Source organism: Rhagoletis zephyria, unplaced genomic scaffold (genome assembly GCF_001687245.7).
Source record: "Rhagoletis zephyria isolate East Lansing unplaced genomic scaffold, Rhagoletis_zephyria_1.1 Rzeph_scaffold_14862, whole genome shotgun sequence".
Lineage (NCBI taxonomy): Eukaryota > Metazoa > Arthropoda > Insecta > Diptera > Tephritidae > Rhagoletis > Rhagoletis zephyria.
Genome location: NW_016171929.1, coordinates 1 through 13,726, shown reverse-complemented (window position 1 = coordinate 13,726; position 13,726 = coordinate 1). Strand labels below are relative to the sequence as shown.

The 13,726-nt window shown below is 34.0% G+C and overlaps 2 protein-coding genes across 2 annotated transcripts; both read right to left on the bottom strand.

Annotated features, from left to right (window-relative positions):
* Nucleotides 1-3: 3 nt before the first annotated feature.
* Nucleotides 4-7,328, bottom strand: LOC108378765 (ATP-binding cassette sub-family G member 5-like; the record flags this gene model as incomplete). The annotated part of the gene is made up of 10 exons (XM_017635067.1): nucleotides 7,039-7,328; nucleotides 6,000-6,191; nucleotides 5,338-5,446; nucleotides 5,084-5,274; nucleotides 4,848-4,992; nucleotides 3,081-3,378; nucleotides 2,846-3,013; nucleotides 2,566-2,683; nucleotides 126-219; nucleotides 4-57 (listed from the first exon to the last, which is right to left on the bottom strand). Coding segments are annotated over exons 2-10 (1,237 nt in total), but the record flags the coding sequence as incomplete, so codon positions are not given.
* LOC108378764 (ATP-binding cassette sub-family G member 5-like) lies at nucleotides 6,178-7,226 on the bottom strand. Its single transcript, XM_017635066.1, has 4 exons — nucleotides 6,847-7,226; nucleotides 6,536-6,644; nucleotides 6,317-6,474; nucleotides 6,178-6,207 (listed from the first exon to the last, which is right to left on the bottom strand). Exons 1-4 carry the CDS (start codon nucleotides 6,904-6,906, stop codon nucleotides 6,178-6,180), a joined length of 357 nt encoding a protein of 118 aa, XP_017490555.1. The 5' UTR covers nucleotides 6,907-7,226.
* Nucleotides 7,329-13,726: the final 6,398 nt, after the last annotated feature.

Here is a 13,726-nt window from a genome sequence, read left to right as displayed (position 1 = left end):
CGCCTGAGTACAGGCCTTCGGGTGTATCCTGTGAAAATCGTTTGCGCCATATTGGAACTAAAGTAGAGGAGAATTTTTGAATTTACGATTTTTACGAATTCATTTTGGATTATTTATCTAAGTACATAGTGAGATTGTGCTGAGAATGCCACAGCCATATGCCAAGCCAATAATATTGAGAATCATGCCGTTTTTGCTGAAGAAGCCATGCGAATCATCCTAAAACAAAAAAGAAAAAGAATGAAAAAATTTAATATTCAATACTTAGTGCCAGGTTGGCTGAGCTTTGCTCGGAGTGAATATACTTTTTAAAGTTTCCCAGGTTTGGGTATTAAATAGTGTTCATTTAAATAGCTTAAAGTTATAAATAATTTTTTTTATTTATGTAATATTTTTAACATTACGATATACATATCTTACATGTTAAAAAAATATCAATGCGTTAATAAGTATTTTAGTCTAATAAGCACCTCAGCATTCATTGAACCAATATAATAAACAACCAATATGATAAACAAAAATATTCTCAATGTTTACGCCTATGCAGTATCTCAGAATTCTGCAAAAAGAATAATTTGGAAATAAATTTTAAAGAATTTGACTTACTAATGGACGTTTTCTCAAATGGGTTTTAAAAATTATATATGTAATTTTTAGACATAAATTTTGTTCTTAATTTTGTGCTTGAAGGGCTGATATATTTTAAATCCTACTTGAGAACACGCTACAAAAGCTAATAAATCAAATAAATATCTTATATTAAAATTTAGGTAGCAACCGTATTTAGAAATACGCCGGGACAAAGAGTACGTATTTTGGGTGTATGCACTGCATATACATACATACAAAAATGCTCGTTGAATTTAATACGGTACAAATTCTTCCCTCCAGTACTGCTGGAGTCAATCGCTACCCTGCAGTACGGGGGAGTCTAGGAAGACTAGTTGATTTTCCTGTGTGTTTTTTTTAATATTTTTAACAGAATTTTTATAAAAAGCAAACCTTTTTTTGCTAATTTTTACATTCGTAAGTCGCTTTATTCTGGGGTCCCATAGACGTATACAAGAACTAGGTAGCTGTGTGAAAATTACGTCAGTATTCCTAAGTAGTGGTCAAACCCCAGGAAGGTTTTGCTCCCGCTCATCGCAATATTTTCTACACAGAGTTAAAGACCCCATTTTTTGGTAAAAATTACTATTATTTTGCATTTCATTCTGTTCTCCTTAGAAGAATTTGGCGCTTAATATATATATTAGTGGAAAATTAACCTATTTATAAGCCATTTTTAAAACAGGGGGTCAAAAAGGCCCGCTCTGGTGGTAGTTAATGGGTTAAACTTTTGGAAAAAGGTAGACCAACCTTGTTTTAAATATATGTATAACCCGCAAAAAATCGTAAGAACTCCGTAATTTAACATAACGGTTGATAAGCTTATTGCAAAAATTTATTTATTGATAGCGACATAAATTACCCCAATAACTTAACCTTTAAATTTTTTTATTTCTTTAAATTGAAATAGTACATTCTGATTTGTAGAGTACATAGAGATGTATGTATATTAGGGTGCCCATCGAAAATCGTTTTTTTGTACGTTAGTACTACATATTTTCAAATTGTGGAAATTATCGATGGTCAAAATTTAAAAAATTCTTTGAAATTCAAGCAGAAATAGTCATTCAAAAACTCATGAATCTAGAAAATCGTATTTTCTGACCTAAAGCGACAGGCCGCGACCTCTAAATGACCTTTAAAAAATTATAGTTTAAAAAACTAAACCTCCCTATTATAATTGCCATTCGTACTGTCATTAGGTATGTAACTTGAGACTTTCTTCTGTTCACCCATCCATTAGAAGCCTCATGGCTCTTTGGAATCTACCTTATGGGCAGTATCGCCCGCGTTTGCAGACGCGAAAAGCCTGTCGTCGTAAACCCCTAGTATGTATGTATATTAGGGCGATCTTTAAAAATATCAACATCATGTAGCCCCCTTTATTTCGCTGAAGTACAAAATACCGGCACCGACCAAAATTTTAAATTTACATCCATAATACTTTTGTAAATCGGAAAAATTCGACAAAACTTTGACTTTGACCAGCTTTATATATGTAACTCCGCGTCATTATAATTTTTTTTTAATGAATTTTAATAATAAGTCAAAATTTCAAGTCAAATTTTAGTAAGCTAACGCTAGAATATATTTTTTTTTGCTGACGGTGCTAGGCATTTTCCTCCATATAAAAATATTTATCGAGCTAAAAAAATTATTAACAGTCAACGCGATTTTCTAGTGTCTCAAAATTTGCACTTAAACTACTAAACTTAATGGGCTATAAAACTGCATACCTAGAATGTTCCTAAAGATGTTTAATAAAAAGTTTAAAATTTTTAAAATTTGTTGAATTTTTCATATGCGGCTGGTTACAAAAAAAGTTAAAAACATTAAATAGACAAATGAAAAATAGCCAAAACTGGTCAACACGTCACTTAATATACATACATATATGTATATAGAACAATTGCTCGTTTTAAGTAACAAGATAAACAAATTTTGGTAACAACTTACGCCAACATTTGTGTAGAAGAGCCACATAAGCGCCATCGCCAACGGTAGTAACAGTAGACGCAAAAAGAGTGCCTTCATGCCAGCCATGCCACAGGAAAACGTAGAAGCGAGCAATTTTCTAAATGGAACGGAATGAGAGTATACTATTTAAAGTTATAAAAACTTTAGTGCGGAGATTCTGTAACCAGTTAGCGACAATTTTCTTGTCGCAACAATCGCACTTGTTGACGCATGATATGAATGTCGTTAGAGAATCACCCCCTTAGAACGCATTACTTACAAATACAACATAATCCAAACTTTTAGTTCGCCAGGTTTTCCATAGGCCAGCGGTACTTTACCGTTACCCATTGTGTTAAGTGGCGCATCAGATAGGGGAGTTTCGCGTGAAAAGCGCTCCACCAAGGCTTCAATCTGTTGGCTGGACTCCAAAAAGCGATCGCGGCTTCTGTAGAATAAAAAATTTTTTTTGCATTTTTTTATAATTTTCAGCACATATGTATGTATGTATGTACCTGCGATCCACGGTTGACAAGCAGAGATAATACATCAGGGGGTTCTCGAGTTGCGGACATGGAAATCCAATACTATGAAAATATTCCAGCATTGCACGCGTACCGCCAGAGTAAACTACACCACCCAGACAAAGGAAAAGCGCGCGATCGAGGAAGGGAAATACATCGGAGCGTGGCTTTTCCAAGGATAGCAAAATGCCACAACCAGTTTTTTTGGCGCTGTTCGAAAGTATTGATATGAGCAAATAAGCGCTGAGTGGATCTAAATCCTGGGTGGGTTCGTCGAGAAGGAGCATTACTAAAAAAAATTGAAAGAGAAAAATATGAATTGAGAATTTTGAAAATAAGTACATATTTGATTGGTGATTATTTATACACGAAAAAATCCACCACTTGGAAAGGTATTTTTCTGTAGATGAGGAGAATTTGTATGGCTTCAAAATTGGTTGAAAATTGCGGCCTAGGTCGTCGTTTAAAAATTTCCGTTTTTATTAAATTTGAGTTGTTTTCAAATTTTTATTACTTCTTATTTGAAATGACTTTTTGTAATAAAGATAAATGTGAAGATGAAGAAAGAAATGATTAGGGCAAAATCAAAGATAAAGACGAAAATGAAAACAATGAGAATACCTAATATATACATAAAAATTAGGGTAACTGAAAGGCTAAAAAAATTCATTGAAATTTTTCGATGAGTATCAAAATATATCCAGTCTCAGAAATTTAGTTATCGAATTTTATTAAATTTCTTATCACCGAAGTTTCTGGTTATCGAAATATATGGGATCAGCCATGTTAAAATATTATCGGAATGTATCGAGTTATTCAATTTGTTATCGAGACGCAGACACTTAGTTGTAGAAATTTGCCGATAGTTATCGAGTTATAAAAATTTATCGTATTATTGAATTTTTATTTCATACTAGTGAACCCGCATGGCGTTGAAACGCCCAAAATTGTATTTCACAAATTAAAAATATATTCAAAATGTTAGTCAAAGTTATAAGCGATCCGAGTGCTATATTTCTACTAAATCCGTGCAGCCGTTTCGGCAACATTTGTTGCATATCTAAAGGCCAAGCCCTTTAATTTGACATCTCATTTTTGGAAATCGAACGAACGTTGCGGAAAGATGGTTATTAAATAATTTGAATTGATATTTTTAGCAGGTGGCAACTCTATTCGAAAAAGTAAAACTTACTGAAAATTGTACGAACGGTGCAGATCTGATGGCCAGGACAAAAAATCCCTTTCGCGTATTATATATATACATGATATTTATTGAATAATCAGTATTTATCGGGTGATCAAAATTTATAGAGTTATCGTAGTTATCGAGTTGTTTCAAATTATTGAGCTATCGGTATTTTTTGATTAATCAAAATTTGTTGGCAGTTATCGAAATCGAAAAAAATAGGCCAACTATGGAATCAAAATTTTTGGAATTGTCAAAGTATGGGCGCATTCCAAAACGTCAAAATACAAAGCATCAGACTCTTCTATTTCAAAACCACACTAGAAGAAAAAGTCTAACTTGCGCAACCTAGTTGAAAACTAGCATCATGTTGCGCACATGTGGCATTACAATCTACTGAGGTTTAGAAATAAAAGAGACTGAGAGGCATTTCAACTAATCACTTCCAATGAACTCGCTTCCAATGGACTCTAAGAAACTAGAAAAACGGTCGAATTTCGACAGACGCTAGCACTCCACTAAGTAATAATTGTAGAAATAAAAAAAATCAATTCTTAAGTCATTGTACGTACCAGGATCTCTGACAAGTTGTATGCCAATAGCTAAACGACGCGCCTCACTCATATTCAAATATTCGACACGCTTGTGAGCCACTTGAGATAGCGCCAAATCGGCAAGGACTTGGCGTACTTTTGAACTTTTCAAATATCCCGAAAGCTACATAGAAAATTAAAATCAAATAAATATGTGTATAAACAAAAAACAAAAAACCAAAAAAGCATTGCGTTAAAATATTTCCTCTTCTTACTATTGTTGGCGTATAATGTAGTGTTTGCGCCACCGTCAGTCCAGGTATGAAAGTGCATGATTGTGTCACATAGCCGCATCGTTGCTGGAAGAGGCCTCTAGTCAGCGGTGAGCCATTGAGTAATACTTGACCACGCGTCATACCATCTGCACGGCGTGCAATGACATCCAACAAAGCACGCTTACCGCTTCCTGTGTGAAATATTCGTATTATTATTAGAGCATTCACACACAAATAAAATAGCGATGTATTACCTTTCGAACCCAGAATGGCCATCACTTCGCCACTGTGGACAGTTAAATTGACACCTTTGAGCACAAGCGCCGAGCTGCCGCCGCCATTGAAGCAACCACCGCCATCCACCTGTGTGAAAAATTAGAAGGATTTTTTAACCGAAATCAAAAGACTTTANATTGTGTCACATAGCCGCATCGTTGCTGGAAGAGGCCTCTAGTCAGCGGTGAGCCATTGAGTAATACTTGACCACGCGTCATACCATCTGCACGGCGTGCAATGACATCCAACAAAGCACGCTTACCGCTTCCTGTGTGAAATATTCGTATTATTATTAGAGCATTCACACACAAATAAAATAGCGATGTATTACCTTTCGAACCCAGAATGGCCATCACTTCGCCACTGTGGACAGTTAAATTGACACCTTTGAGCACAAGCGCCGAGCTGCCGCCGCCATTGAAGCAACCACCGCCATCGACCTGTGTGGAAAATTAGAAGGATTTTTTAACCGAAATCAAAAGACTTTAGGCACGAACTTGAGGCTGTGTTTTTCAACTATTTTTCACTTTTCTTCTTATAAAAGAAATATAACTAATTAGTTATATAATAAATAGACTTTAATTATTATTTATTTATTTGACACACGTTTATTCTGTTCCCGATTACATTGTATTTGTACCTCTGTGGTATGGAAAATGTTATGCGCCTCCAGTACGTAATCGCTGCCGATCATTTTCATGTCACTTGCTCAGCCGCTTTGCTTTGCTATTCTTGGTTTGTATTCTCGCGCTCACACACAAGCGTATATCCACAAATGCCAAGTTCTCTTACCGCTTCTGTTTTGTTTACAATTTTCGTTAGCTACGTTTATGTAAAACACGCTCACGCTAGCATGTCGTCACCAAAACAAAAAAAAAACAAAAAACAAGAACAAGGTTGGTAATCTCGCTCCAATAGGAATGCTGAGAGAAAATAATTAAGAAAACACTTCNCCACCGTCAGTCCAGGTATGAAAGTGCATGATTGTGTCACATAGCCGCATCGTTGCTGGAAGAGGCCTCTAGTCAGCGGTGAGCCATTGAGTAATACTTGACCACGCGTCATACCATCTGCACGGCGTGCAATGACATCCAACAAGGCACGCTTACCGCTTCCTGTGTGAAATATTCGTATTATTATTAGAGCATTCACACAAATAAAATAGCGATGTATTACCTTTCGAACCCAGAATGGCCATCACTTCGCCACTGTGGACAGTTAAATTGACACCTTTGAGCACAAGCGCCGAGCTGCCGCCGCCATTGAAGCAACCACCGCCATCCACCTGTGTGAAAAATTAGAAGGATTTTTTAACCGAAATCAAAAGACTTTAGCCACGAACTTGAGGATGTGTTTTTCAATTATTTTGCTGTTTTTTTTTTATATAAAAGAAATATAACTAATTAGCTATATAATAAATAGACTTTAATTATTATTTATTTATTTGACACACGTTTATTCTGTTCCCGATTACATTGTATTTGTACCTCTGTGGTATGGAAAATGTTATGCGCCTCCAGTACGTAATCGCTGCCGATCATTTTCATGTCACTTGCTCAGCCGCTTTGCTTTGCTATTCTTGGTTTGTATTCTCGCGCTCACACACAAGCGTATATCCACAAATGCCAAGTTCTCTTACCGCTTCTGTTTTGTTTACAATTTTCGTTAGCTACGTTTATGTAAAACACTCACGCTAACATGGCGATTAACACATACTTATGCATACATATGCACGCTAGTCACCAAAACAAAAAAAAAAAACAAAAAACAAGAACAAGGTTGGTGATCTCGCTCCAATAGGAATGCTGAGAGAAAATAATTTAGAAAACACTTTAACGTTAACTGTGATACAACGTCGCTGCTTCACATTCCGCCGACACGTCCGCACACAAAAAATGCTTCACATTAACTGAAGCTGGAATATCTTGTGCTGCTTGGTAAGCCACCTCAGCGCTTTGAGCCGAGTTAGTGACTTGGCAGCAATTCCAACTGGAATGTTTTGGATGAAGAATTGGAAGTCACGAATATTTATTCATATACATAAGTACTTTTATATAATTATGTGTGTGTGGCTGTGTGCGAGAGGGAGAAATGGAGGTCTCAGCAAGAGAATATAATGGATGTATGTGTACGTTTGACAAACTGTTGATAAAAAACATTGACTGAGAGTAAACTTCGAAAGCCTACAAGTCACCATAGTTCTTTTGCAAAGAATATTTTTGTTAATATTAAATTTCAAATTTATGCCCGGCTGTCAATCTTTCTTCAAAATAGACCAACTTAGATCTGATTTTAAATAAAATAAGAACTCACACAGTCTTAGAATCTGTTTAAGTTGAAAAGCATTAAAATATTTCGACGGCTGAGTGAAAGATCGACCTATATCGCCAGCTGGTTGGAAAATGCCTTATCTCAGAATTCGGTTCAAAAACCACCTAACTCAAATAAAAATGTATTGAAAATGTGTTCAGATAGGGCGTTTTTGAATCGGAAGCTGAGATAGGGCGTTCTTGAAAAGTTTTCTGAGATAGGGCCGATATAGGTTAATCTAATACTGTTACTATTGCTCTACATTATTTAAAAATCGGAGTTTCTGAATTCATAGAGAAGAGTTCCGGTGAAATAGGTCTCCTCGTCGTAATAGAATATACATAAAGTAATTTTTTAAACCGATTTCAAAAAAAGGAGGAGGAATATTTCTTTATGTATGTTACCGTATAACTTTGGACCACGATATCCGATTTCAATCTTTTTTTTTGTAAAGGTGGTCCAACAAGGGTGGTCACATACTAATTTGGTTTAGATCCAATCATTGGAACAGAAATTAATTAAAGGTACTTCCAAATTTTGTATATCAGAATTGAAGCCGGTTGTGTCATTTGTTTGTAAATATTCACAAGGTTTTTCAAGGTAAATTTTTTTTGTAGTTTTTTTTATCAAAGTATACACTGTTCATACTTTAAACACAACCTTTATTTATAGCTATAATAAGATTGTAACATGTCGATGTCTGTACATTATAGATATTAAGGAAAAACTAATATAGGCAGTCTTTATTAGAGCAACAAAAGCCAAATCAGATATTTTTAGAATTTTAGTCGGTCTGTCTGCCTGTATGTTTGTACGTGTAGCATTCCAAAACTAATGCATGAAATTAAATGCAGTTTTCACCGATGTATTGCCAGCGGTCTAACTTAAAATATAGAAAATAATAGAGAGTTGCCACCTGTTTGAAAATTGCAATATACCTGTCAAATGAAAGGGGTTTATGAGGGCCTACAGACAAAAATGTTTTTGTGAAAGGTTGCCACCTGTTTAAAAATTTTAATCTAATTTAATTGAGAAGATAAATTAAATACTGGGTATCAAACTAAAGAGTTTTGGGAAATTTTACTGCAGAAAATATTTTTCAGGAGGATTGTCACCTGTTTGAAAAATGTTATTCAATTAAATTGATAAAATAAATGGAATATTATTAATAAGGGTATAAAATAAAGACGTTTAACAAATTTTACTGTCGAAAATATTTTTGAAGCGGTTTGCCACCTATTTGACAAACTTAAATCAGTTAAATTGATAAAACATCCGCGTGTCAAACTTATTTTTTATTAATGAGAAGTTTCGGGAGGGAGTAAGAACATAAAGATTATTTAAAGTCGCAGAGAAGCACGCCGATTAGTTGCTAGTATGAAATATAGACAAATTAGAGAAATTTTAATCAAAATTTCCAAATTTGGGTATATAGTTTTATAGCCCAGTTTTAAATTTAAAGCCCAGGAAAGCGCAGACATTTCGCAATTTATTTTATACAACGAATGGAATTTATAAAAATGCATGGTATTTTTTCCATAAAATATTATAGGCGTATCCTTGAAGTCTTTTAAAGCCAAAGTGGTAAAGATTTTCTTGTTTTACTGGGTTTCTAAAATGTGAAATTTGTCAACAAATTTTCTCACTGTACATAATATTCTACAACATAACACTCACCTGCGCTCACCTGCTACAAAGAGCGATTCACCAACTTCTACTTTGATCATTGCAACGTGCAATACTCACACACACACACACACACGCTCACTCGCTCAACCGGCTTCAATCCAACTGGAAAGGCAAATACGTATGTATTTATATTCCAGTTGAAATNATTGGAAGTCACGAATATTTATTCATATACATAAGTACTTTTATATAATTGTGTGTGTGTGGCTGTGTGCGAGAGGGAGAAATGGAGGTCTCAGCAAAAGGAAAAAAAACGTTGACTGAGAGTAAACTTCGGAAGCCTACAAGTCACCATAGTTCTTTTGTAAAGAATATTTTTGTTAATATTAAATTTCAAATGTATGCCCGGCTCCCAATCTTTCTTCAAAATAGACCAACTTAAATATGATTCTAAATAAAATAGGACTGAACTCAGTCTTAGAACCAATTTAAGTTGCAAAGCATAAAAATATAACGACAGCTGAGTGGAAGATCGACCTATCTCGGCAGCTGCTTGGAAAATGCTTTATCTCAGAATTCGGTCCAAAAACCACCTACCTCAAATAAAAATGTATTGAAAATATGCTCAGATAGGGCATTTGTTTTATGTATGTAACCTGTAATTTTGGACCACGATAACAGATTTCAACTATTTTTTTTATTGGAAAGGTGGTACAAGGACAAGGGTGGTCACATACTAATTTGGCTTAGATCCAATCATTGGAATAGAAATTAATTAAAGGTACTTCCAAATTTCGTCTATCAGAATTGAAGCCGGTTGTGTCTTTTGCTTATACGTTATTTGTTTGTAAATATTCACAAGGTTTTTCAAGGTAAATTTTTTGTGTAGTTTTTTTTTTCAAAATATACATTGATCATACTTTAAACACAACCTTTATTTATACCTATAATAAGATTGTAACATGTCGATGTCTGTACATTATAGATATTAAGAAAAAACTAATATAGGCAGTCTTTATTAGAGCAACAAAAGCCAAATCAGACATTTTTAGAATTTTAGTCGGTCTGTCTGCCTGTATGTTTGTACGCGTAGAATTCCAAAACTAAGGCATGAAATTAAATGCAGTTTTCACCGATGTATTGCCATAACATAAAATATAGAAATTAATAGAGAGTTGCCGCCTGTTTGAAAATTTCTGCTTACGTGAATTGATGACATAAAATAAATAGATGGCTATATGGCTGTCAAATGAATGAGTTTTATGAGGGTCTGCAGACAAAAATGTTTTTGGGAAAGGTTGCCACCTGTTTAAAGATTTTAATATAATTTAATTGAGAAGATAAATTTAATATTGCAATATGGGTATCAAGAGTTTTAGGAAATTATACTGCAGAAAATATTTTTGAGGAGATTTTTCACCTGTTTGAAAAATGTTATTCAATTAAATTGATAAAATAAATGGAATATTATTAATACGGGTATAAAATTAAAGACGTTTAAAAGTTTACTGTCGAAAGTATTTTGAAGCGGGTTGCCAGCTATTTGAAAAATTTTATTCAGTTAAATTGCTAAAACAAATGTAATATTTATCGTACGGATGTCAAAATTATTTTTTATTAATGAGAAGTTTCGGGAGGGAGTAAGAACACAAAGATTATTTAAAGTCGCAGAGAAGCACGCCGATTAGTTGCGAGTATGAAATATAGACAAGTTAAAGAAATTTTCATCAAAACTTCCAACATTGGGTATATAGTTTTATAGCCCAGTTTTAAAGCCCAAACATTTCGCATTTTATTGTATACAATGAATGGAATTTATAAAAATGTATGAGTATATTTTCCATATAATATTATAGGCGTTTCCTTGAAGTCTTTCAAAGCCAAAGTGGTAAAGATTTTCTTGTTTAAAATGTGAAATTTGTCAACAAATTTTCTCACTGTACAAAATATTCTACAATATAACATTCACCTGCGCTCACCTGCTACAAAGAGCGATTCACCAACTTCTACTTTGATCACTTGCAACGTGCAACACACACACACACACACACACGCTCACTCGCTCAACCCGCTTCAATCCAACTGGAAAGGCAAATATCTATGTATTTATATTCCAGTTGAAAATTCAAGTTGGACTTGCCGACTAAGATGGCGTCAGAGGCCAAGTTCAGTTCAGTTCCCCGAGAGAGTTTGCGCACGTCAGTTAGTCGGCGCTCGGCGCGGCGTGAGTTTCAATAATACATAAAAAATATTGCAAAGTAAACAAATTAATAACTAAATTAGAAACATAAACTCCTAGAAGGGAGAGAGAAGATATGAAATACATATTGTGTAAACAAAATAAAAAAATCCATAATTAAAATGTTAAAATACAACGCTAGCCCAATAGATATGTATTTATAANAAAAAATATTGCAAAGTAAACAAATTAATAACTAAATTAGAAACATAAACCCCTAGAAGGGAGAGAGCAGATATGAAATACATATTGTGTAAACAAAATAAAAAAATCCATAAATAAAATGTTAAAATACAACGCTAGCCCAATAGATATGTATTTATAAGAAATTACTTATTTTTAGTTCTAACTAGAAGTATTTGCTGAAAAAAAAAGAAAATACATACAATACACAGCCAAATGCAAGAGTAAACGACATCCGAATGCAATCCACTACGATCCAATCCAACTAGAATTGTTGAAAAGGTGCTGCTCGGCGGCGAGAATACGAACCCGCGTTTGAAACGAAATTTTTGTCTAGTTGTGCAGATTTTCTAAAAGATAGATACATACAAAGCTAGAATCAACGTTTGTATGTACACACGTACATAAATATAAAAAGGCACCTATACAGGTATACATATAGCAGTGTTCTATACAAGAACTCGCACTTGCTATATATATGTATGTACATATGTCTGTTTTCGATTGGTGTGCTTAGTTGTTGTGTTGTGTGTGTAGTTAAGCTGCTTTTTTCAATAGTGGTGGCTTGCACAATTGGAATAAAATNTACGAACCCGCGTTTGAAACGAAATTTTTGTCTAGTTGTGCAGATTTTCTGAAAGATAGATACATACAAAGCTAGAATCAACGTTTGTATGTACACACATACATAAATATATAAAGGCACCTATGCAGGTATACATATATCAGTGTTCTATACAAGAACTCGCACTTGCCATATGTATGTATGTACATATGTCTGTTTTCGATTGGTGTGCTTAGTTGTTGTGTTGTGTGTGTAGTTAAGCTGTTTTTTTTCTGCCCGCTTCAATAGTGGTGGCTTGCACAATTGGAATAAAATTTTTTTATTTTGCCGCGCAAAATCAACAATCTACAGTAGCAAAATAGCAAATATCCAGCTACTCGCTTTCCCTGGAATTGTGACAAATAAGATCAACAAAAGGGCATAATAAACAAATAGGATAAATTTCGGTGAGTGAAACAGCTTTGTAAACACAAATAAATGTAAATACGAGTATGTAAATTACAAGTGTTCGGGCGAGAAAATACTTATCTTGGAATTTCAGGAAGTAAAACAGAGGGTTTGTGTGTTTCTTTGTTAAACACAACGATAATGAAATTGCTTTGTATGCACTGCGCTGCCTTTAAATGGCCATTTTTCTTCAAAGTCCATTTGCGTGACGATGTGTAAGGCTTTGATGGTAGTGTGAGTTTATCAAGAATTTCAAAGTGTAGAAAATAAATTGAGAAACTATTTCGCTATGAGTGGAATGTGATTAAAAATGCTGGAAAGCTTTAAACTCGGCCCCCATGCCGAGTAAGGCACAAGCTGTTATGAGAGCTTGATGATTATAAAGAAAATTTTTAAAATCTATGAAGTTTTTAATTAAACACCAATAACTAATAATTTTGGCATTAGAATTCGTAATTCAAATTGCATTCAAATTTTTAAATAGGTGGCAACTCTGCAACATGTAGTTCAGAAATAGAATCTCTTCAAAACAATTTGGATTGATTTCTATATTGAGGCAATTTCATAAACCTATTGCATAAAATTAAACAACCATCTTAAAAATATCTTCAAACTCTAATTGAGGTTGAACTTGATTTTTTTAAACAGAATGCAACGCTAATGCATGTAATTTAGAAACAGACGTCTTTGAATGCCATTTTGATTGACAACCATATTGATTTTTACTTTGTAAACATGTGGCAGTTGTTTTCAAAATATTTTCAATTATTATTATTATTTTACTATGTATTATGTTTTGATAATTTATTTAACTTGTAAATAATTTGAAATATATTTTTTAACAGGTGGAACTCTTTTTGGAAAACTAAAATGTTATTGCACATCTTTAGACCCAGCCCTTTAATTTGAGAACCCTTTTTTTGTAAAATCGAACGAACGGTAGATTTCTGACGAAATCACAAAAAAGTTGTTGCGTATAATGCATTGAGATGCA

Excerpts from the sequence above, each read along its gene's own strand:
- LOC108378764 (XM_017635066.1), bottom strand. The coding sequence starts at position 6,906 with ATGAAAATGATCGGCAGCGATTACGTACTGGAGGCGCATAACATTTTC. Across the intron at positions 6,645-6,846 it reads ACATTTTCCATACCACAGAG|GTGGATGGCGGTGGTTGCTT; the intron begins GTACAAATACAA and ends TTTTTCACACAG. Across the intron at positions 6,475-6,535 it reads GGCCATTCTGGGTTCGAAAG|GAAGCGGTAAGCGTGCCTTG; the intron begins GTAATACATCGC and ends TATTTCACACAG.